The 25,284-nt window shown below is 35.4% G+C and overlaps 1 protein-coding gene across 2 annotated transcripts; it reads right to left on the reverse strand.

Annotated features, from left to right (window-relative positions):
* Nucleotides 1-244: 244 nt before the first annotated feature.
* Nucleotides 245-24,028, reverse strand: slc7a8b (solute carrier family 7 member 8b). Of its 2 annotated transcripts, XM_087241176.1 has the most exons (12): nt 22,146-24,028; nt 17,108-17,312; nt 16,889-17,040; nt 13,365-13,490; nt 9,843-9,996; nt 7,074-7,197; nt 6,797-6,900; nt 6,613-6,709; nt 4,308-4,457; nt 3,955-4,132; nt 3,711-3,819; nt 245-749 (listed from the first exon to the last, which is right to left on the reverse strand). In XM_087241176.1, the coding sequence occupies exons 1-11, from the start codon at nt 22,264-22,266 to the stop codon at nt 3,725-3,727; spliced, it is 1,506 nt and encodes a 501-aa protein (XP_087097302.1). In that variant the 5' UTR covers nt 22,267-24,028; the 3' UTR covers nt 245-749; nt 3,711-3,724. The 2 variants fall into 2 exon arrangements, 1 of the variants encoding a protein (XP_087097302.1); XR_015478755.1 differs by lacking the exons at nt 245-749; nt 3,711-3,819; nt 3,955-4,132; nt 4,308-4,457 and adding an exon at nt 4,715-6,057 and having other exon boundaries at nt 6,199-6,709.
* Between the last annotated feature and the right edge of the window lie 1,256 nt (nt 24,029-25,284).

Consider the following 25,284-nt stretch of genomic DNA (forward strand, 5'->3'; position numbering starts at 1 on the left):
TGGTGTACTAGTTTTTGGACAGTTATCGTAAGTTATTTTGTTAGATATGCTCCATTTGGCTTCAGTACTGACTAATCTAATGTATATGCTGAAATATAATGTCTGCACTTCACCCCTCAAAAAGAAATAATAATAGGCTTAAACATAAACAAGGTATAAGACTAGCATTTTTTGATGAATTATTATGTCTCTCTGCAAGTCTAATATTAAAAACACTACAAAAAAATCAACAATGAGGCATATACACATACTGTATTTAATGCATCAACAAATATACACATTTATTACATCACATAAATAAAAGATGTCACCGTAGAATCACTCTATAAGGGCTATTGCACTATTACTATTCTTTACAATGCTCAAAAATCTATATAAATAATACAAATAATTACATTTAATTAAAAAAAAAAAGTCTCATTTGACTAGCAAGTTCAAGTACCTTTTAGCAACTATTTAAACAGTTTAATATTTGATGGAGGATATGTTAAAGACAATTGACCAACCAAATTAAACTTTATACATTTCGAAATTAAATCAGTTTAATCTTAATCATGCCAAAAGAGAGTTTAGAAGTGTCTCTGTGCCATTGTTATCCTTTCTTTCTCTTTATTTAGCATACATTTAAGCATTTGTTTCCATTGTTGGGTTTTGCAAAAACTGGATGGTGCAACCTTGAAGCCCAGGGGCCCCTCTGGCTCCTGACAGTCACTAGCCCCATTGGCCTGGTCAGTAATCCATTCCTGCTCCTACAGGGACAGAGCTGACATTTATATTTGTTCAGAAGCTGAACTTTGCCTACTGAGTTCTTAGACAGCATTGTGTTAACATCAGCACTAGGAGATTGGAAGATAAAACTCATTTGTTTTCCTAAGAACGGACATGACCGTATAAAGTCATTTTAAACACTGAGGGGTCTGTATAATAGCAGCACAGCGTATAATGTGTTATGTAACATATCTAGATGTCACACATTCTAACTCCCAAATTCATTTTTAATGTTTAACTTTGATTCATTTGATGTTAAGTGTTCTTCTCTTATATTTTAACCTTGATAGAAGCTTATGAGCTGAAATGTGTCAGTCAAAGTTCTTCAAACAACAACAAACGGCCCTGGTTTACCTTTCCTTCACTATTCTGTCAAGGCCAGAAAGCTTGATGCGTTTTGTTGTTCTTGTCCAAGATGAAAGCGGGGTGTAGGATGTGGGTTATATAACACAGCAGGCTATTCTTCCCATTTACTTCTAAATTACCAACATTTTCCATGCTGGATCGATTCCATGCTGGTAAATAGCATGCACTTGAGACTTCTTTTTTTCTTTTCTTTGCTGTTAATGTTTTCAGAAAGTCTTCAGGGAATGGTTCACACACAGAAATGTATTCACGATGCACCTGCTCTGTAATAGTTACTTTTTTTCTGTGTAGCACAAAAGAAGATATTCTGAAGAATGCTGGGTAAGCAGAGAGCTGATGTTACCATTGGTGTACATGTATATAGCAGGGAAAGGACAATAATTGGTTTCAAGGTTTACCGTAATTTGGAAAAGTCAAGGTTTTAAAACCGCAAACATTTTCTGTTATACTATTCCTTAGGTATATGGATGGTTTGTGTTTTTGAAACTAATGAAGATAGCAGAGGTCAATGACTTATTCTAATTATTTAGCCTGACATGTTTACTGTTCCAAAATATTATAAATGTTTCTTAAAATAAATTATATTCTGTTCAATTAAGGAAAAAAGTTTGCCAGACATTTAAAAACAGGGCTTCTGCTGGTTTCACATGGTTAAATTTAAGACTTTGAGACATTTTTAACACCATTATGAATGAAATTTTATACCCATAAAGAACTAAAGGCTAAGGATTTTTTTTCAAATGGCCCAGATAGAAAATATTTTTATTTGCCCTATAAAAATATATATTATAATTTAATGCATTTAATAATACAATAATACATTAATAAGAAAAAAATATATAAATTTTAGATTTTATTTATTAGCTAAATATTTTAAATATTGTGTAAAAACAAGCAAGCTCTACTTGTATACACTTTTTCCAACTAAAACTTTCTTTTAAATAAAAAAAAATAAAAAAATGAACAATTGTTTTAAAGGTTTTAAAAACTATAATAAACTATATGTATACACAACAATCTGTCCAGGTTAGTGTCCTCGCTGTAAATACATGGAGAACTTCTAAAAAAACTGATTCTGTAAGTAAAATAATTAAACCATTATGATAAACAGATTAAAAAATTACCTTAAAGTTTAATAAAAAGTTCTATTATTATTATTTTTTAAAAAAGTTTTATTGAGATGATTGTTGGTGAATTTATGAGTTTTGGCCAGACTTGGTAGCAATACATGAACAAAGGAAAATTAAAACCTGTTTAAAAAAAGATTTAAGACCAACAACACAGCATTTCAGTAAATGTAACCTTTTAAGACCTTAAATTTGGATTTTGGGATTTAAGACATTTTAAGACTTTTTAAGACCCTGCAGAAACCCTAACAAAAAGAACATATACAGTAGAGTAGTAATCACAATGCCATGAAACCGTGATATTTGCATCCAAGGTTATCATATCATTAGAAACTTATACCGGTCCATGCCTAGTACATTACAGAAAAAAAAAATTCAGTACTTATGTTCGATTGGCTACCACCATTCTTCTAAATATCTTATTTCGTGCTCAACGGGAGAAAGGGAGAACATTAGTGAACATTACTATTTATTTGTTAATAAACAACATTTACAAACTAACAATGCAAAAAAAGGTTTATATTAACAATTATTCATCCAGTTTAAATTGGAGAATCAGTTTTAAGAAATAAAAACATCAGACACTGATCAAGAATACATGCTCAGTATAAAAATACAAAGTTCTCTTTAACAGACAGTAACAATAGTTATCAAGCATTGAACAATCTTGCCAATGGGTGGCAGTATTGCACTAAAGATATTTATTTATTAAGGCCAGTCATACAAATGAAAGAAACTTTTGTTTTTGTTTGTTTATATATATATATATATATATATATATATATATATATATATATATATATATATATATATATATAAAATTTTAAGACTTTTTAAGACCATTATGGACAAGATTTCAGACTTATACTAACCCTAAGTTATAGCTAAACTTAGCTAAACGCTAAGGATTTTTCTAAAATGGCCAGGTTACTGCTATAAATAGTTTTTGTATTAATGAAAGATCATGTAAAGGGATGTGTAACTTTCATTTTCTTTCCCTTATTAAGGAATTTAATTTGAAAAAAACTTAAAAATGTCTAACAACTGTTGTGAATTGCTTCTCTTTGCAATAAAAATGTGTGTGTGTGTGTGTGTGTGTGTGTGTGTGTGTGTATATACATACATAAGAATATATACAATATATGTATGTATGTATGTATGTATGTATGTGTGTGTGTGTGTGTGTGTGTGTGTGTGTATATATATATATATATATATATATATATATATATATATATATATATATATATATATATATATATATATATATATATATATATATAATTATTTAATTTGTTTTGAAATTTATGACATTTTAAGACTTTGTAGGACACCCTTTATTAAATTAGTCTCTTAACTGTGTGCATATTTGCATTTTCAAAATCTATCAAGAATTATATTACTGAAAGTTGACGCATGAATACCCATCAATATAACCATAAAATTTACTTCTTGCTGTAATCCTATCCATCTTCCTCTCTGTCTTCATTTCCATCTTCTCTGTCCTCGCCAGGGTAAACCACCAGGCACAACTTCTGCCCCAAGTGTGTCAGTCTGGCTGTGTGTACATACAATGGCAGATGGAGTGTTTTTAGTGGCCCTCATTTACAGTCTGTTGAGTCTTAAGCGAATGTGACTGACATTTGTAAATCATTTTTAACATTATCACATAAGATTTAAGATTTCTTCATACCAACAAAAGAACTGAAGCTCTTGGGCTTATTTTCCCAATAGATGCCAAACAGATACACAGGAACCCCAGATAGCATGATGGCCAGACCAATACAGCACACCACAGGCTCCGAGTACAGAGAGAAGATCAGCAGGAAAGCCCAGAAAATCAGGAAAACTGCCGGCCATGCCAAGCTCACCTGTGGAGTGAAACTTGTTGATTTTTTCTGTGGAGAACTACAAAATGCGCAACACCAAACACAGAAATCTATAATTATGCATAATTGCTGTTCATAGCAACTGCTGGGATCTGACAGTTCTCAGGGTTTGCTGCCAAGTCATAACTAACAAATAGTCAATAGGATTGAGTCTTACTTTGATTGGCCGATATATGTCTGGCTCTCTGATGCGAAGCACAATCTGCCCGGCAACAGTGACCCCATAAAACAGGTAGTTGATGAAGCCAACGTAGTTGATGAGGGTGTATATGTCACTGACACACAGCATCAGCAGAGTAGATATACACTACAAAATAAGTATCTGATTAGAATACATGCACAGTTCAGTTCATTTAAAAACAAAGCATTTGGCATTTCATACTGCAGGGTTTATTAACACTATTTATTCATGGACATTATTGATATTCTTATTATTTATGCGCCTTTGTAGCTTTTAATCGGAACAACTACTTTTCTCATACTGTGAGTTTAGTGATCGTGTTTACTGGCATAAAAGCGGGACAACATGTCACTCACATGAGACAACAGTAACCTACTTTTTTTCTAGTTGAAGGAGTCATTTTAAGTTCATATTATGGCTTAAACCATAAAAGATGGCCATTTTTAATGTGTTGATTTAGTAAAAATACTCTAATAGACTAGTAGTTTGTCTACGCTAGGGCAGTAATTTTTGCTAATTGATATCTTTTCATATGTAGATGCAAATATACAAAGAAATATGCTGTCTGTTGTTTTTTATATGACATTTTTCATATTTATTCAACTCAATTAATCTTTATTTCTATAGGACTTTTACAATGTAGATTGTGTCAAAGAAGCTTCACAGAAGTTCTTGTAAGTATGGAAGGTCATTGAGGCCAAAAGTCTTTAAATGAAATGTGTGAATTCGTTTCATTCATTTTCTTTTCGGCTTAGTCCCTTTATTAATCTGGGGTCGCCACAGCAGAATGAACCGCCAACTTATCCAACATATGTTTTGCGCAGCGCATGCCCTTCCAGCTGTAACCAATCACTTGGAAACATCCATACACACTCAAACACTATGGACAAAGCTAACCCAATTTACCTATAGCACATGTCTTTGGACTGTGGGGAAAACCGGAGCACCCAGAGGAAACCCACGCAAACTCGGGGAGAATATGCAAACTCCACACAGAAATGCCGACTGGCCAAGTCGAGGCTTGAACCTCAATTCGATTGTGTCAGTACAAACATTTGGCTGTGTCAATACGTAAACAAGCACAGCAGCCAATGAAACGCCTGTATTTGTATATTTGATACAAATAGAGAAATACACAATTTCCAAAATTTTGAGATCACTGCTTAATCGTATTTAAAGTTATCTAAACATGGTATCAGTGGCGTTTCAAGTCAGAAAGGACAACTAGGCCGACTATTTACTCTTTAAAACCAATTAAATTTTAGAACCAATTTTGTGTAGCTTATCAGTATCACTACGCCTCTGTGTGCACCATCTGATTGCACGAGGTTTACTAGCATCAGCTTTACTGAAAAAAGTAGAAAAAAAAAGAAAAGAAAAAGAAAAATCTACTTTGACTAATCGCCCAGCCCTATTTTAGACAGCATTTTTACTGGCTGTTGTATTTGTGGATGCATTAATGTGGTCAAAACCAACACAATTTCACGACAATTCATATATTTTTGATTTAGTGGCTAATTCATATGAATTCGTACAATCTCATACAATTTAGTACGAATTGCTCATCCCCCAATGACTGCTGGATTTAGTGGTGGGGTTTGGTGGCTCGCCTCTTTTTTTAAAACCATACTGCACTTGTACGAATTACCCACTAAACTGACAAAACGTACTTACGTTGCCTCGTGAGATCAGGCTGGTCAAAATATGTATAACAGGGGTATCCAAACTTGGTCCTGGAGGGCCGGTGTCCTGCATATTTTTGTTCCAACCCCAATTAAACACACCTAAACCAGCTAATCAAGCTCTTTGTAGGAAAACTAGAAACTTCCAGGCAGGACACAGGCCCTCCAGGACCGAGTTTGGCCACCCCTGGTGTATAACAATCAAATTTGATGCATTTTTTTTTATTTTGGCCCCAGTTGCCTTCCATAAAAGTATACATCCTACATGTATCACAACATTTTTCACACATGGCAAGCTCTACATAAGTATCAGCATCAGGAAGCTCTGGGAACCAAAAAACACAACATTTTTTGAGTCTACACAGATGGCTTGCGTAGAACAGCGAATGTAGAAGATGAATGTTTATACAGAAGAGCACATGTGTTAACTCATCCATCCGTGGTAGAGTATGTCGTAAAATCTGTGAGGACACGACTGCGCATGAGATGGAACGGAAAGTGAAAAATTAACTATACCCACAGGCCTATATGTTACAATAGGGAAAACAAGACTATTTTAACTTCTGCTTCATAAAACCTTTAAGAACCAAAGAGCTCACGGTGATGAGCAAAGCTGGGATGGGTGTACAGCGGTTCACATGAATCATTGCCAGCAGACGGGGAAGATGACCCTCCCTCGCACCTGCAAAGAATAACCTGAGAAACAGACCGTTAATCAACCTGATAATGATGCTGAAAATGCTAAACTGGAAGAGCAACTAACACGCCATCATTAAGACTGACCTAGATGATGTGAAAAGGGATCCATTCACCCCTCCGAAGGTGGACAGAGCAACAGAGATGGGCATGAGCCATGACATCACGCCTAGCAGCTTTTCACCAAATGTCTGATGGAGATGAAAAGAGAATAAAGAAATGACTGGGGTCAAAGGGAAGGGTGAAAGCCGGGTACGTGCTGAGCAGACGTTAAGGGAGAATGTCAGATCTACCGATGACCTGTCTGTTTAATTTCCTGAAGGAAGAACTCATTAGGTTTCTTAATGTGAGCAGAGAAACTCACCACAGCTACAGCATTGGAGGCCAGTAACTCCTGGGGGCTCATTGCTGTAACGTATGCAATATTTGCTGATACATAGACGAACGTGACCAGAGGGATTGAGATGAAGATCGCACGAGGAAGGTTCCTATAAAGAGAATTAAAACATGAGTTCGATAATGATTAACAGCGCCATATTCAGTGATTTGGGGGCCCTAAGCAATTCCAAACAAGGGGCTCAAAATTCTAAAATGCACCTTTTGTACTTATTTATTTTTGTTTATTTTGCTGTTTTTTCATACACCTCCTACTCCTTTTCTACATTTAATTCTAATGCAAAATAATGTAACATGTAAAGCATCTTGTGACATCTTGTAAAACTTTTAAAATGATTTGTTTCTTAAAATGAATTTGACTGCTGGACCGGTCCATGATTAAGGATGGGGGACACATTTGCGCAGATGTAATAATTATATTCAATTAAAAATTTTAGAACCTTACCATACAAAATATCATACAAAGCAATATTATTTATCATTTATCATATTTATTATGTATATATAATACACACATGCCTGCATATAATTGAGAAAATGTTTAATAATATTAAGATATAATATATATATATATGCATATGATACAAATTATATATAAGATTAAATATCTATGTAATAAAATTGTTTTGCATTGTTTTTATGTATGTGTGTGTATCACATATACATAATAAATATGTATAATACACACACACACACACACACACACACACACACACACACACACACACACACACACACACACACACACACACACACACACACACACACACACACACACACACACACACACACACACACACACACACGTTATGTTAAAGCAAACTTTTATTTTGGATAAATCTTAATTAATCAATTGATCACTAATCATAATGCATAAATGATCTCACTAAATTCTACACGTTCTAAATAAATAAATAAATATATATATATAACAGGTTCTACTAACAGGTTCTACTAACTTTCTTTTACATACAATTTGCTTCTGTTTTCATCTTAAGTGCATGGTAGAGCACAATTTTTGATAACAGGGCAGATTAAGACATAATCAACACGGTGTTATCACATCAGACTAAAACAAGCTAATGTTTCCATCTCATAGTCTATGGATTTTCAGGTATAGTAAACTTGCTTGTTAGCTCACCTGGTACACATTTTGTCTTTATTAATTAATTAACTCATTCCTTTATTTTCTTCTCAGCTTATTTCCTTTATTAATCAGGGGTCGCCACAGCAGAATGAACCGCCAACTCATCCAGCATATACTTTACACAGTGGATGCCCTTCCAGGTGCAACCCATCACTAAGAAACATCCATACACACTCATAAACACACATATAGCTAGTTTAGTTTAATTTAGTTTATTTCAACTAAACCGCATGTCTTTGGAGAAAGGAAGGAAGACCTTCCTTCCTATCTCCAAAGGAGGAAACTTTCTTCCCGGAGGAAACCAACGCAAACACAAAAAGAACATGCAAACTCCACACAGAAATGCCAACTGACCAAGCCAAGGCTCGAATTAGCAACCTTCTTGCTGTGAGGTGACAGCGCTACCCACTGTGCCACCACGCTGCCACATTTTGTCTTTAATGTTATTAAATGGCTATCTGGAATACTTTATTCTGATTGGTCAACATACTTGACATTCTAAGGTATGTTATTCCCGGATAACAACAGTTGATTTTTTTAGCTCTACTAACTGGAAATTTTGAATATTTCACTTTATTTCAGATGTTTCTCATAAAATGCCCCAAAGGAAATGACACCTGATAAAAATGACTGATATACTAATAGAGCATAGCCACGAAACCTTAATTATAGAATAATTTGATGAGATTTATTTAGGTTGAAATGATAAACTAAATAACTTAGAATGAACCTAAACTGTTTGAAATATTGTTTAAATCTTTTGTTTAAAAAAAAAAAAAATTCTCTAGACGGACATTAGTTTACTTTATTTGAGCAGTGGAAAGCTTTGCTGAAATATAAAGTAACTTCTGTTCTTAAACTGGAATTAAATTTACTTACTTTAGTCAAAAGAAACAAGCAGCCAGATAAATGTGTGTGTTTATAGTTAATGTGAATGTTACATTTACATACATCTTATGGTTATAAAAAATAATGAATTATTTTCTATAAAAATTGTCTGGGTGGCACTGTGGCTCAGTGGTTAGCACTATCACCTCACAGCAAGAGGGTCGCTGGTTTGAGTCCCAAAAATTCTGTGTGGAGTTTGCATGTTCTCCCCATGTTCATGTGGGTTTCCTTCAGGTTCGGTTTACCCCACAGTCCAAAGACATGCTCTATAGGTGAATTGAATAAACTAAATTGCCCGTAGTGTATGAGTGTATGTGTAAATGTGAATGTGTATGCGTGTTTCCAAATACTGAGTTGTGGCTGGAAGGGCATCCGCTGCATAAAATATATGCTGGAATAGTTGGTGGTTTATTCCACTGTGGCGACCCCTGATAAAAAGCGGACTAAACCGAAGGAAAATGAATGAATGAATGAAATATTGTTTAATATGTTAAAACAAACAGGTTCACCTCACAAAAAAACAGCTACTAAAAAACTAAATACATTTTTATTACTTATTCCATAAGATAACTTCTCTCAGAAAAAAAAATCTGAAGTTTCTATATTAATTAAGACAAAGCCCTCTCTCGCTGTTAGGATTTATTATTTGGCAGTAATAGAGACCAGATGACTGCACATTAACCCTGACAAATGACAGTGTACCTGTAGGGGTCGATCAGCTCCTCTGTTACATAATTAAGGAAGTTCCAGCCTGCATAAGCAAAGGATCCCTGCAGAACAGCGAGTGCAATGCGGCCCATGTCATATGGCTGGAGAGGGTGAAATGCATGCTCCGGCTCCAACCAATAAAAATGACCTGAAGACACAGAAAGGAGATGCATTTTATGTACTATGCCTGAATTAATAGGTAGAGAATAAAGCCATATCAACTACAGCCCAATCTTTTTCTTTGTGTGTGTTTTACAGTTTCGGCAGCAAAGCACGTTATGTGTGCATACAGCATGCTTATTTAAACAAAGTACAGTTTCCATGATCAAAATCAATAGTTCTTTCTTTGAGGCTTTTAGTTGAGTAGATATTCGGTGTTACTTTTTGTTCTTTGGATATGAAACGCTTGAAGAAAGAAAGAACTGATTACAAACAGCCCAGCTTGACAGTCGACTTGTCTGTGCTTAATGGATTTGTGCTCTTTTGTTTATAGTGCTAAAATAGGTCAAATATGAAAAGTATGCCTATGTAATACTCTTAGCTTAGTGTCTGCTGATTTATATACAAGCCCTTTATGTTCACATTGAATACTTAACATGAGCGGGTTAAACAAGCTACGCACTTATTTCATTGTTTTCTTGTTTTAAATCAGAATTTAAAAATAATTTTGTAATTCGGATACTATGTGTATGGCAGTGGGAACTTTAAAGTGTTTTTTGGGGCACTGAAAGTTAAAGTGAAATTGATACATATTTTTTGGATACATATACAGTTTTTAATACTTTATTCATAGGATATTTTTAGAAATTTGCACAAAACAGAAAAACTAACAGTTAACAACAACAGAAAAAACAAACATCCCCAACACTTATTTCCTCATTTGTGGCTTTAACAGATAAGGCACATAGCTAACAGTCTGCACACATTTCAGGGTTCAAGTCTTCGAGCATCATACAAATGCACAGCAAATTTCTGTACAGTATAAGGTGCATACACAACATTATTATAAAAGTAAAAAATAAATCATTTAAATCAATGAATAAATAAATAAAAAAAAAATGTAAAAAGGAAAATTACAAAAGATATACACACATACATACATACACACTCACCGGCCACTTTAATAGGTACACCTGTCCAACTGCTCGTTAACGCAAATTTTGAATCAGCCAATCATATGGCAGCAACTCAGTGCTTGGTAGACATGGTCAAGATAATCTGCTGCAGTTCAAACCGAGTATCAGAATGGAGGAACAGGGTGATTTACGTGACTCTGAATGTGGCATGGCTGTTGTTGCCAGACAGACTGGTCTGAGTATTTCAGAAACTGCTGATCTACTGGGATTTTTACTCACAACCATATCTAGCGTTTACAGAGAATGGTCCGAACAAGAGAAAATATCCAGTGAGTGGCAGTTCTTTGGGTGCAAATGCCTTGTTGATGCCAGAGGTCAGAGGAGAATAGCCAGACTGGTTCAAGCTGATAGAAAGGCAACAGTAACTCAAATAACAACTCCTTACAACCGAAGTAGGCAAAAAAACATCTCTGAATGCACAACATGTCGAATTTAAGGTGGATGGGCTACAGCAGATGAAGACCACACCGGGTGCCACTACTGTCAGCAAATAACAGAAAACTGAGGCTACAATTCACACAGGCTCACCAAAATTGGACAATAGAAGATTGGAAAAATTTTGCCTGGTCTGATGAGTCTCGATTTGTACTGTGACATCCGGACAGTATGGTCAGAATTTGTTGTCAACAACATGAAAGCATAAATCCATCCCTACCAACAATTCAGGCGGGTGGTGGTGGTGTAATGGTGTGGGGGATATTTTTATATTTTGGCACACTTTGGGTACGTTAGAACCAATTGAGCACAGTGTTAATGACTCCACATCCTACCCGAGTATTGTTGCTGACCCTTTCCATCCCTTTTTGACTTCAATGTACACACTTCCAGCAGGATAACATGCTATATCATAAAGTGCGAATCAACTCATACTGGTTTCTTTAACATGACAATGAGTTCACTGTGCTCAAATGGCCTCCACAGATACCAGAACTCAATCCAATTGAGCACCCTAGGGATGTGGTGAAATGGGAGATTTGCATCATGAATGTGCAGCCAACAAGCTGTGCAGCAGTAACTGCGTGATGCTATCATGTCAATATGGATCAAAATCTCCAAAATTTCCAGTACCTTGTTGAATCCATGCCACAAATGATTAAGGCAGTTCTGAAGGCAAACCCAGTAATAGTAAGGTGTACCTAATAAAGTGGCCAGTGAGTTTACATGAAAAGTGAACCATTTAATGTTTAATAGCAGGAAGGTTCTGTATAATTTTATTACAAGCAAGCCAATTGTGGTTAATGTGAAAGCCATTACAAGGTTACAGTTGGAGGAAAGAAAAAAAGGGAACCTTTGAGATTCTCTCTATGTGATTAAAGATCCCTCTGGTCTAAGAATAGTAAATTATCAACATACATTATCTAAGAAAGGTAAACCATGTTTCAAAAAATGTACTTTTTGAACCTTTGAGATTCAATTAGATTTTTTTAAGCTGAATAAAATACATGACGTCTTTAATCCATCTAGTACAGGGATGGGCAAACTTGATCCTCGATGGTCGGTGTCCCTGCAGAGTTTTGTTCCAACTCTAATGAAACACACCTGCTTGCAGATCTTGAAGACACTGATCAGCTTGTTCAGGTGTGTTTGATTATTGTTGGATCTAAACTGTGCAGGACACCGGCCCTCCAGGACCGAGTTTGCCCATCCCTGATCTAGTATTTAGAATTTCTGAAAGATCATGTGACACTCAATAGTTTGTGGGAGCTTTGCAATGACAGAAATCTATAACATTATTTACTGTATACTTACAACAGAAAAACAACGTGTGAAGTAATATTTCACAATGATTGTTTGTACTGATTTTTTGGACAAATTCTTGCTGTCAACGCACACACGCACACACACACACACACTGGGGGAATATTAATAGCTTCTCAAAAGTGTCTTTTTTTAATAAATTACAATTTAAAAATTGCACATTTCTCACTCTATAAAATGTCAGTATACAGGACACAAACATATTAAAATTCCTGCAGTATGGTTGCTGATAACACAGAAATAATTGAGGTACATATTCTGGAAATGTCAAAACCGAAACCATTGGAAAAATAAATGTTTTATAATCATCAGTTTTAAAGAAAAACTTCACTAGACTGTTTGCTGATTATCGTGAGGCTGATCTGAAATAAAAAGAAAACTGCTTTTTTATTTATAGCAGCTTCTAAGATATATAAAATAAAAACTGGAAAACAACAACTGAAAAAACCCTATGCAGAAATGAGATATTACACTATATGCAACCAGAATAAAACATGTAAAATGTAAAGAGGCAAAAACACAAACTTGTTTATATATATAATTATATTAGTAAAATATGAGCTAAATATGTTTATGTTAATAAATGTTTGGATGCATTATGACATGAACTGTTATAATTTACCTTTGCAGATTTGCACGATGCCCATAATGATGATGAGACCGAGGGCGAGGAGCTTGCCTGTGGTGAAAACATCCTGAACACGCGTCGCCCAGCGGACACTGGAGCAGTTAATCCAAGTTAACAGCACTACAAAAAAAAAACAACCAGGTATAAACATACCATCTCATATTTATAACATTAATCAAACGTTGTGTGGAAAGATGAATTCAGTCAAATATTTTACACTGAGCAACAATAAATTCAGATAGCACACACAAAAAGCTACTAATATGTTGTTGCAACTTTCCCAAACATGAAAACAACAGATTAAAGATCCAAGCAAAGCAACAACAGGCAACCGGTTTAAGCCTTGGCAATGATTAAAATGGCCAGACAACATTACTCCATGGCTTTGAAAACAGTCTAAGAGCTCTTTCAGTCGGCACAATATGCAGCTTGACCTCTTGCAGAAATAAAACCCTGAGTGTTTTAGACTGGTGTGAACAAGCTCTTTGAAAACCCTCCCATCATGAGTCACAAAGCTGACATGCTTCAGCTCATTGAATGCAATTATGTATTGATGTATCCAGAGGTAAGCAGTTCCTGCATAAGAGCAGGTTATAAAAAGCCACTTTTGTGTTTTAAAGTGTTACTTTTGGGCAAGCGAAGATTTGTGATATAACTGTCAACATTTTTGTAATTAATGTAACTATAAATATAGCTTGACATAATTCTCTGAAACACTGAGTAAAAAATAGAATTATAAAGTCTATTTAAAAAGATGTTAATCTGTGTCATACTGTCTCTAATTCAATGTAGATTAAATTTACCTCCTGAAAAAGATGTTCATTTTAAGAAGTATGCTTAAGTAATGTTGAAGTGTATATAATGTATACTTCATGTAACAAGTATTCCGTGTAATAGTAGTGCACTTCTAAGTGTAAGTGTAAGTGCACTACTTGAATACTGCTTGGGACTAAATTGGCTAACATCTAAGTATATAAAAATGTTCTATAAGTGTAACAGTAGTAAACCTTGATTGCTCAAGTGGTCCACAGTTAGATTTTTCATTTGTACTGTAAGTAAACTTATGAGTTGTTTAGGATTTGGGCTTTGCATTTAACCAAACAAAAACACACACACACACACAAAAACACACACACACAAAAACACACACACACAAAACACACACACACACACACACACACACACACACACACACACACACACACACACACACACACACACACACACACACACACACACACACACACACACACACACACACACACACACACACACACACACACACACACACACACACACACACACACACACACACACACACACACACACACACACACACACACACACACACACACACACACACACACACACACACACACACACACACACACACACACACACACACACACACACACACACACACACACACACACACACACACACACACACGTGCACAACCAAAAATTCCTGGCAGTATTTGGACTCAAACCTGCAACTTTTGCAAAAAAAAAAGTAACATTGATTCAGTAAAAAACAAAAAATCACTAGGCATAGCTAGTTATTAAATACCAAATGTACAATTTGTTGCAGCAATTTAGAAAAGTCATTATTGTGTATATTTTTCTATTTTTTCTTTTCAATTGTGTGTTATGGTATATTTACAATCACTGATGATTTCTGTAATGTACTTGTAACCAACAAATATCAGTATATATATATATATATATATATATATATACTGTCCTATATACATATACTGTCCTATATATATATATATATATATATATATATATATATATATATATATATATATATATATATATTATTAGGTACACATTCCCAGTACTGGGTTGGACCCTCTTTTGCCTTCAAAACTGCCTTAATCTTTTGTGGCATAGATTCAACAAGGTAGTGGAAATTTTCCTCAGAAATTGTGGTCCATATTGCCTTGACAGCATTAAGCAGTTGCTTCAGATTTGTCGGCTGCACATGCATGATGCAAATCTCCTGTTCCACCACATCCTAAAGTTGCTTTATTGGATTGAGGTCTAGAAACTGTGGAGGCCATTTGAGTACAGTGAGCCCATTGTCATGTTCAAGAAACCAGTCTGAGATGATTCACGCTTGAAATGGCAAGTTACCCTCCTGGAAATAGTTGAGAAGATGGGTACACTGTGGTCATTAAGAGATGGACATGGTCAGCAACAAAACTCAGGTAAGCTGTGGCATTGAAATGATGCTCAATTGGTACTAATGGGTCCAAAGGGTGCCAAGAAAATATCCCCCACACCATTACGCCACCACCAGACTGAATCAATGACACAAGGCAGGATGGATCCATGTTTTCATGTTGTTGATGCCAAATTCTGACCCTACCATCCGAATGTCACAGCAGAAATAGAGACTCATCAGACCAGGCAATGATTTCTTCAATCTTCTATTGTCCAATTTCGCTGTGCTTTTGCCAATTGTAGCCTCAGTTTTCTGTTCTTAGTTGACAGTAGTGGCACCCAGTGTGGTCTTCTGCTGCTGTAGCCCATTCACCTCAAATTCGACGTGTTGTGCATTCAGAGATGTTTTCTGCATACTTCGGTTGTGACGAGTGGTTATTTGAGTTACTGTCTGGCCTTTCCCCTCTGACCTCTGGCATCAACAAGGCATTTGTTCCCACAGAACTGCCAGTCACTGTATATTTTCTCTTTTTCAGACCATTCTCTGTAAACCCTAAAGATGGTTGTGCTTGAAAATCCCAGTAGATCAGCAGTTTATGACATACTCAGACCAGTACGTCTGGCACCAACTACCATGCCACATTCAAATTCACCATTCTTATGCTCGATTTGAACTGCAGCAGGTCATCTTAACCATGTCTACATGCCAAATGCATTGATATGAATATGATATGATATATATATATATGATATGATATGATATATATGCTAGATTAGTTTACAAAGTGTTAGGATTAGTTAGCAAATTTGCAAAAGAAAACATTGACAATTAATGTGTCTGCAAAAATATTTAGCATATGTGATTTTTCTAAGTGAATATAGGCTAAGCAGTTTTTATAAAAATTTGAGAAACACATAATAGAAGAAATACTGATGTACATCTTGAGACATAACAATAACACTGATGTATTTTTAGTTATGTCACTGAAAGTTTTTTCAGTTAGGACCACTCAAACATGCACTGTAAGACCACTCCTAAACCTCATCTCTGAAAATGGGGTGGTATATAATATTATGTGAAAGAAAAATATTTCTGCCACTCAATTAAGAGTACAATCAACTACAAGCCAACTATACTTATATGTAATTTAATGTTTAAGTATTTTCTTATTTTTGTTTATGCTTGAATAAACTTTTTTTTATATAGATAGACGATTGAAAGATATATATGTACATATGCTCTCAAATAAAAGTTGTTTTATGTACCATCAGGGGTGTTGCAAATGAGGGAAAAGAAGAACGGAGTGCATAATTGAGCAACAAAACTGTCTGTTGGCTTGTACTCACACAGACAGACAGCGGCCAGTAAACCCAGAGCTCTCTCCGGAGGAAAGCAGGACGGGAAGAGGGGCTGCAATGCGTAATTGGCAAATGTGAGGGCAATCACAGCCTGGTTAGTTGGATAGATGACCAACACTGCAATCCACAGTCTCAGAAACCTGTTCAGAAGACAAATTCTGTAAAACCTTACATCACATTACACCTAAGGTAACGAGTCAGTCTTACCCAGCAAGCCCTCCAAAGATGTCATTAACGTAGGAATAATCTCCACCTGACTTTGGGATTGTGACTCCTAGTTCAGCATAGCACAGAGCACCGATGGCAGTGATGATGCCTGTGAGGATCCACACTATGAGAGCCAGACCTACTGAACCAGAGTTTTCCAAAACACCCTTCGGACTGACAAAAATCCCAGACCCAATGATGTTACCTGAGAATATACAACAAAATTAAATTACAAACCTTACCATTGTGTTGGAGTGCAGTGAGTGCATATTCTGTGCATTGAATGGCTGTATTTAAATTTCTGTCGTGTTTTGTCTGGTGCAAACAGCCAAATTGCTTATCACTGAAAATCTTGTCCCATAGCCTGTTGTTAGGACACGAGATTACAATGTATCCTGCTCACCTAATGTTTACGTGTGTAATATTTATATTATTTGCTAATTAATAAACACAACATGTAGAACTCAGAATCTGCGTCTCATTTTGGAGTCTACTATTCATTAGAAGTTGCATTTTATTCATGGACACACACTTTAAGAGCCTTCCTGACTGAATGAATGAAATACTCTGGCTGCGTCCGGAATTGCATACTTCCATACTATATAGTACGCTAAAATAGTATGCGAACAGAGTAGTATGTCCGAATTTATTCACTCATTTTCTTTTCGGTTTAGTCCCTTTATTAATCTGGGGTCGCCACAGTGGAATGAACCGCCAACTTATCCAGCATATGTTTTATGCAGCGGATGTCCTTCCAGCTGCAACCCATCACTGGCAAACACCCATTTTGTCTGAATTCTTGGAATTGAAAAAACAGCTATGAGAAGTACTCGGATGACCTACTACTTTCGGCGTGATTCTGAAATGCGCATTTGATGGATGCTATGCTATCCCATGATGCACCACGAGAGAATTCATGGATAGAGTAAAGCGACACAACTGATGAGGGTAGGTTACGTGATGATAACGAAATTGTGGATGTAAAACTTCCGAGTTCCATTCACACTACTCACATTCATACTGAATAGATCGTACTTTTCTGATGGCCAAGTCATTATAAATTCAAATTTAGTACCTACTGAGTAATAAGTCATGTAATGCAATTCAAAAGCATAAATGAAATAATAAAAATTAAAACATGAATCACAAAATAATTGATAGATATTTGATATTTAAAGTGCCGGGTTGAAAAAAGGTTATTACTGATTGATTTGGATGTTTTTGAAAGTAAAAAAAATCCCAAGTGGACCTCAGACAATAGAATAAAACAAAACAACCAGTTCATGACCCCTTAATGCTATTAATAAAATTGTTTATAAATATTGAACAAGCATCTGGATTTTTAGATGTTCCCATACCTTTTTATCCTGTACTGTGGCATACTAGTAACACCACCATTCAAAATTTCAGGGTCAGTAAGTTTTCGAAAATATCATAAGAAATTTATTTGAACCGCAAAAAAAAAAAAAAATTCTTACCAAACCCAAACGTTTGAACAAACTTTGCTCATGCCTCAGAGTCAGTGTACTTCTCTTGTATAAGGTTTTCTTCAGTGCTTTGTGGCCTTGAGGGCTGGTTTCAACCAGTCTGGTAAAATATTAAGAATGCTCATTGTTAGCACCTGTTGAGCCTTGAAAAGTTTCTTTGTTTGGAAACAAAAAAAGAGATTGAAATCTCTGGAGATTTGGAATAAAAAGATGAGGGAAGAATGAATTAAGCTGTTTTGCCACTTGAAAAACAGAAGCTCTCAAAGGCAGACTGTTTCTGTTTCACTGAAGTGCCTTCCTGAGTCCCTTTACTTCGTTTCTTTTTGTTTACTTTTAATAACATACTGAATTATTTTCTCCAAAAAAGCTAAAGATTTCTGGATAATTGTTTTGCTACAATTTCTGCTAGTTCCACAAAGTCAAATTTGAGACTTTCTTTTTTTAAACATTTCATAGACAATTATGAATAAAAATTCAGACTTATTCAGGGCTAAACAATATGTTTGTTTTTTTTCTAATGGGCTAACAGAAACATATTTTACTTGCCCCATCCAAAAAAATCAAATCAAATGAGTTATTTCTTAGCCACATATTTTAAATAATGTGTCAAAACAAGCAAACCCTAGCTGCATACACACACATTCTTTTCATCGTAACATTAGTTAAAAATAAAAATTGACAAGCTTTAAAAACCGCAATGAACTAAATGTATGAACAACAGTCTGCCCAGGTCAGTGTCCTACCGCATATGGTCTTTAAATATATGGAACATTTAACGAATGTTACTGCAAGAAAGATAATTAAAACTTTATTGGTAAATAATATTGAGATGTACTGTTGATGATTGGCCTGGCTGGGTAGCTTCACATAGGCATAGGAAAATAAGACCTGTTTAAAATTATTTAACACCTATAAGACAACATTTGAGTGAATGTAATGCTTTTTAAAGCTAAATATTTTGTTTTGAAAATTGAAGTCATTTTTTAGACCTGATCTGAAAAGTCGAAATGATCTAATAAAGAGTCAACATTTTATGATCACTGAAAATAATCACAATTTATAATGCAAAAATGGACAAGTCACAAATATAACAAAAACATGTCAGAATTATGAAATAATAAACTTTAGTTGTGAGATAAGTGGAAATGAGGAAAAAGGCTACAAAAAAATTGTCCATTATAATGATCACAATGTTTTACAAAACTTTTTGCCTCACAACTGACAAACAAACCACACAGGCATAAAAAAGAAACTTTAAAAAATGTGAAATTTATGATCATAATAAAACTAAAAACTGCTATTAAAATTAATTTGTAATTGTAAAACCCAGGCCATCTAGATCAGGGGTTCCCAAACTTTTCAGACTGCAATCCCCAAAATAACAGTGACTCATGACCCCTGATATCTTCTGTGGGTCATAAATACAGAAACCTTGCATGCAACTGTGCACAAACACCAATAGGTCTATTCTTCATATTATCTTTTAAAAAAATGTATGCTGGTGCTGGAAAGGTGTCAGAAAGTTTAACCTGGTGCCATAAAATCAATCTCCAGCATCCGACACTGTGGCTGTGTCTTTAATATAATGTAATCACCCCAAGAGTCACAATCCAATGGCTAAAAAAAAATAAATAAATAAATTAAAAATTAAAAATCAAAAAAATCCAAAAAATCAAAAGACTTTAGCTATGAAATACTCTTTTTATTTTCAGTAGGTTATGGATACAATATGGTAATTCTAATGGTTTAAGACAATTAGATTTTTGGAAATCACCAAGCCACCCCCCTTACTTGTCCTGCAATCCTCTGGGGGGTCCCAACCCCCACTTTGGGAACCACTGATCTAGATTATCTGTTGTAAATGTCAGTAAACAAACAAGTATTTTGGAGTTGTCTTTTTCCAGGACTCTTTAAAGGGCACCTATGATAAAAATCATCTTTTGTAAGCTGTTTGGACAGAACTGTGTGCAGGTATCAGGTTTTCACAGTCATTTGGGAGTGTTAGAAACACAATAGTTCTCTTTTTTTATTTTATTTCCTGACGTTAAAATTGAGGTCCGTAGCAACGTGACGTAGGATTTTCTCCATCCACCAAATTGGTTGACAGCCACGTATTAACATGTCTCTGTAGTAACGTGTAAAATCATATCAGCAAGACAGGACCAGCACAAAGCAACTGGAATTAAAATATCTGTTAAACTCTGTGATCATCCACACCTCAAAAATGAGTTTTACATGTTCATAACGTTTTTAAAACAGTGCATGTTTGTAATAAAGACGGTAAAATCGCTGTAATTCATCACCACAGTCGCATTTCAGTACAATTATGAAAGACGACACTCCAATCCCAGTTTGTGGACATTAAATCTGGTTTATTTTGTACATTAACATAACGGATATTCATACAGCAGTGTATATTAAAGTGTATCCTGTCACATTTGCTGTGAAAAATCTGTAAAGTTAAACGAGCACGCTGTGTGTGTGCATGAACATTGTTAATGACATTGTGTGTGGCTCATCATTGCAGAAAGGCTTGAATTACCTCCAAAACAAATACATTAAATAATCATTGGAAAGTTCTTAGTACTGTAGTATTTCTCAAAAACAAGTGTAATCTGCTTCCTTCATATCTGTCACTGTGCTGTTTATCTGATGCAGCAGGAGATGGAGACACACATCAGAGCCATAGAAAGAGATCACTGTGCCTCTGATGGGCACGTAGGAATGGTGGGCGGGGAGTACTACGCAGTACAAGAAAGTAGGCGCAGGCAAGAAAAACGACAATGTGCTCAGATCTGAAAATTCTAATATTCTGAAAGGTATAATAAATAATCTGAACAGTGTTTTGAGCTGAAACTACACATTCTGGAGACACAAAGGACTTCTCTTAAATCTTAAAAAAGGGGTTAAAATAGGTGTCCTTTAAGGTTGATATTAACATTTATCCAATTTATGGCTTATCCAAAAGCTGAATTTTAGGTTCTGTTGCCAATAAGGATCCTGCTGAAAAACCTAAGGACCTAAAGCGTTCAAATGATCACACACACACACGCCATTGCCCGTGCCACATACAGCAGCTGTTAATGGGCAGCAGCACAGGTAGAAAGTGACCTGACCTTCAGTAACCCAAACACCGCCTCGCAGCTTAAATCTCAGGTAACAAACATCGACCCAGCAGAGCGGTAACTGGCACAGACATGTCAGCAAGCTTCTTTTATTCAAGTCTAAATTACACGCCGTGTTGTGACCTAGTTTAGGTTTAACTCACTACTTAACACTGGGCTCCTACTGATAAATCTCTTTACTATTTCATAATCCTTATTGGACTGTGCTTTGAAATCCCTTTTGAATTCACTTTAGGAGTTTACAAATACCACATATAATATCATGAATAAATCTAATATTAAAAACATCAAAATAAATTATATAATTCGTTTTTTTTTATCTTATTTTAAATTTCACAAAATTTGAGGCCTACTTTTTTTGTTTATTGTATACGTTCACTCTTAAAGTGCAAGGAGAATGAAAGGTAAAGCATAAAGCACACTTACCCACGACAATCCCACATGCACTGAGAAGTCCGATCTCTTTCTTTAGGGTAACCGCTGGTTCTCCGTCGGGATCCGAGTCCGGCACTGATGCAGTCCTGCGTCGGGTGCCACCGCTGCTCATTTTCTCACAGACAGCAGCGACTCTGTGTTAAGTGTTGATGTTTAGAGTCGCTGTAACTTTATCCTCCTGCCTCAAACTTATTGTGCTAATCTGATCAACCCGCCTACACTGTGCTGGTTTGGTCTAGTTTAGTAGATGAGAATAACAAAGGAATATTATGCAACTACTAAGAGATTTTTTTATTTTTTATTCTGTTATTCGGCAGCCTGTTGGAATCACAACAGTCTTTGCAATGTAAAATAGCAATTTTTGGACCAAATGAATTAATAATCTTAAATGATAAATCAGGCAAAGAAATGATTTTCTCTTAACTCATCAGTATTGCCATTCACATATTGGTGATTAAAAAACGTCAATGTCATTAAAAAATGATCATACTTGTAACTATATTAACTATACTGTGACTTTTTATTAAAATTTTTCCCCCTTGTTTTGAATTTTTGTCATAATGTTGACTGAATTATTTACAATGGTAAATAATTATACAAAAAAATGGATTTTTAAAAATTACATCTGGTTGTGTGGTCATGAATATTGCACCAGCTTTGAATGTTATCAGTAGATATAATAGGCATTCAGTATAATAGGCAATCAGTGGTTATCAGCTAATAGATATGAGACAGTAGAGGCCTTCTGCACCTACTAGTAGGCTCAAAAGGATGTTATCATCCATCCACATGGTTAATCAGCTATACTGATAGAGAAGACTACAGATCCAGATCTGTTTTGACATTACTGTGACAGTTGGGTTTAGGGTAGACGTTAAAACAATGCAATTAATGGGAAACTTTATAAATATAAATAATTCTTGTTAACTTCAAGTCGCAACCATGTGATCTATAGCTGATTAACCATGTGTATGGGCGATAACAGTCTTCTAAACCTACCAGTAGGCGCAGAAGGCCCCAACTGACCCATATCTATCAGCTGATAACCACTTATAATGCCCATTCAATTAAGTTTTAATATTCGAATCGACTGAATATAAAATCATAGTGTAAGTATTAAACTATAATAATCTGTCTTAGTGTTACATTTTAAGTAAAAAATACAAATAAAACACAAATAAATGTTAATATGTTATATTTTTATACAAGGCTGGATTTTTAAAAATCACATATGAATGTTTGAACCAATAATTCATAGTGTTAAACTGTATTATCATGACTTTTTTAACTTGTGTTATAATTATGAATTTTGGTAACTTAATTTTGACTTGTTATATAATTTTGTTGTTTATTAATGATTTCCACCCTACTTTTGATTTTTTTTCCTATGCATCGATGGATTTGCTCTTTAGTGTTTAGGCCCTCAGTAGTGATGATTAAACCACACTGTACTGAGCTAAACTGAACTTAAACACTAAATACTAAACTACACTGTTTCAATTTACTATGATCTTTTATGTGAAGCTGCTTTGACACAATCTACATTGTAAAAGCGCTATACAAATAAAGGTGAATTAAATTGAAATATATATAATTATCAAATAACAAAGTGTTTTTTACCTTCCAAATACAGATTACATTCGATTTAAACGATTTTGATACATTGTAATTCTAAATCATTTGGGAAATGATTGTTTGAAGGCTTATTTGCCACATTAAGTGTGAACTGATGAATCATTCATTCATTTTCTTTTCAGCTTAGTCCCTTGATTAATCTGAGGTTACCACAGTGGAATGAACCACCAACTTATCCAGTGTATGTCTTCACGCAGCGGATGCCCTTCCAGCTATAACCAATCCCCGGGAAACATCCATACACACTCATTTACTTAGAACAATTTAGCCTACCCAATTCACCTGTACCGCATGTCTTTGGACTGTGGGGAAAATCGGAGCACCTGGAGGAAACTGACGCAAATGCAGGGAGAACATGCAAACTCCACACAGAAACGCCAACTGACCCAGCCGAGGCTCGAACTAGCGACCTTCCTGCTGTGAGGCGACATACACATAATATACACATCACACATACAAATGAAATGGAGGCAAGGAGAGCACAATGTTTTCAGCATTTCAAAGAGCCAGAATTATGTTTGCTAAAGGCCAGGTGACCAAATGAGCTCTTTGGCCAGAAAACAAAGCTTCTCAGCCTTGCAAATCAATATGCCTTTCCCCATAGTTACAGTGTAATTTATTTGTGTCGTGCTTTTCATTGTAAATGCCTTTCCAAAGAAATAAGAAACACAAAATTAGCTTCTTGAATGTGTGCGTTTTGAAAATGCTGAATGTTTATAACAATAATGTAGCTAAATGTCCAAACAATATTTACAATGCGACAATCCTAAATTTGCCAAAAATGCCCAGTAGTTTGTGTGACAAAGTACTTTTGTTTATTTTACATTTATATCTTTTACCTATTAAAAATTAACCAAACTTATTTGGACCTCTCACCATTTTTTTTTTTACTTTTCAGGTGCTGCTGGTTGCAATTCCTGAATTTTCATTGCTAATTTTAAGCCAATTGTAACAGTTTGTTTTGGTTCAATTTCGAATTTCACCAACACTCGCAAAGCCCGGGGGACCAGAGTAAGCGCTCCAGCATGGCCTCCTCTGATCCCCTCTCATCATTTTATCGATCGGAATTCATGTTTAATATCGGTAAACAGTAAAGCCCCACCTCGCATCCCCGCCGCCTGTTAGGGCATTGCAGGTGAATATGGTAAAAAAAGAAAAGAATTATTAGTTATCATCACACTTCCCTGGCTGATAGAATATAAATCTAGATTATCTTTAAATATTATATTATGCAAATGACTAACTATTTTAATAAATATGTGCTAATTTGCGTACACTTTAGCACAGGGGTGCCCAAACTCGGTCCTGGAGGGTCGGTGTCCTGCATAGTTTAGTTTCAACTTTCTTCAACACACCTGCCAGGAAGTTTCTAGAGAGAGCTTGATTGGCTGGTTCAGGTGTGTTTAATTGGGGTTGAAACTAAAATATGCAGGACACCGGCCCTCCAGGACCGAGCTTGGGCACCCCTGCTTTAGCCAAAAATGGCAAAAATTCT

Source organism: Danio rerio, chromosome 2 (genome assembly GCF_052040795.2).
Source record: "Danio rerio strain M-AB ecotype USA chromosome 2, GRCz13ab, whole genome shotgun sequence".
Taxonomy (NCBI): domain Eukaryota; kingdom Metazoa; phylum Chordata; class Actinopteri; order Cypriniformes; family Danionidae; genus Danio; species Danio rerio.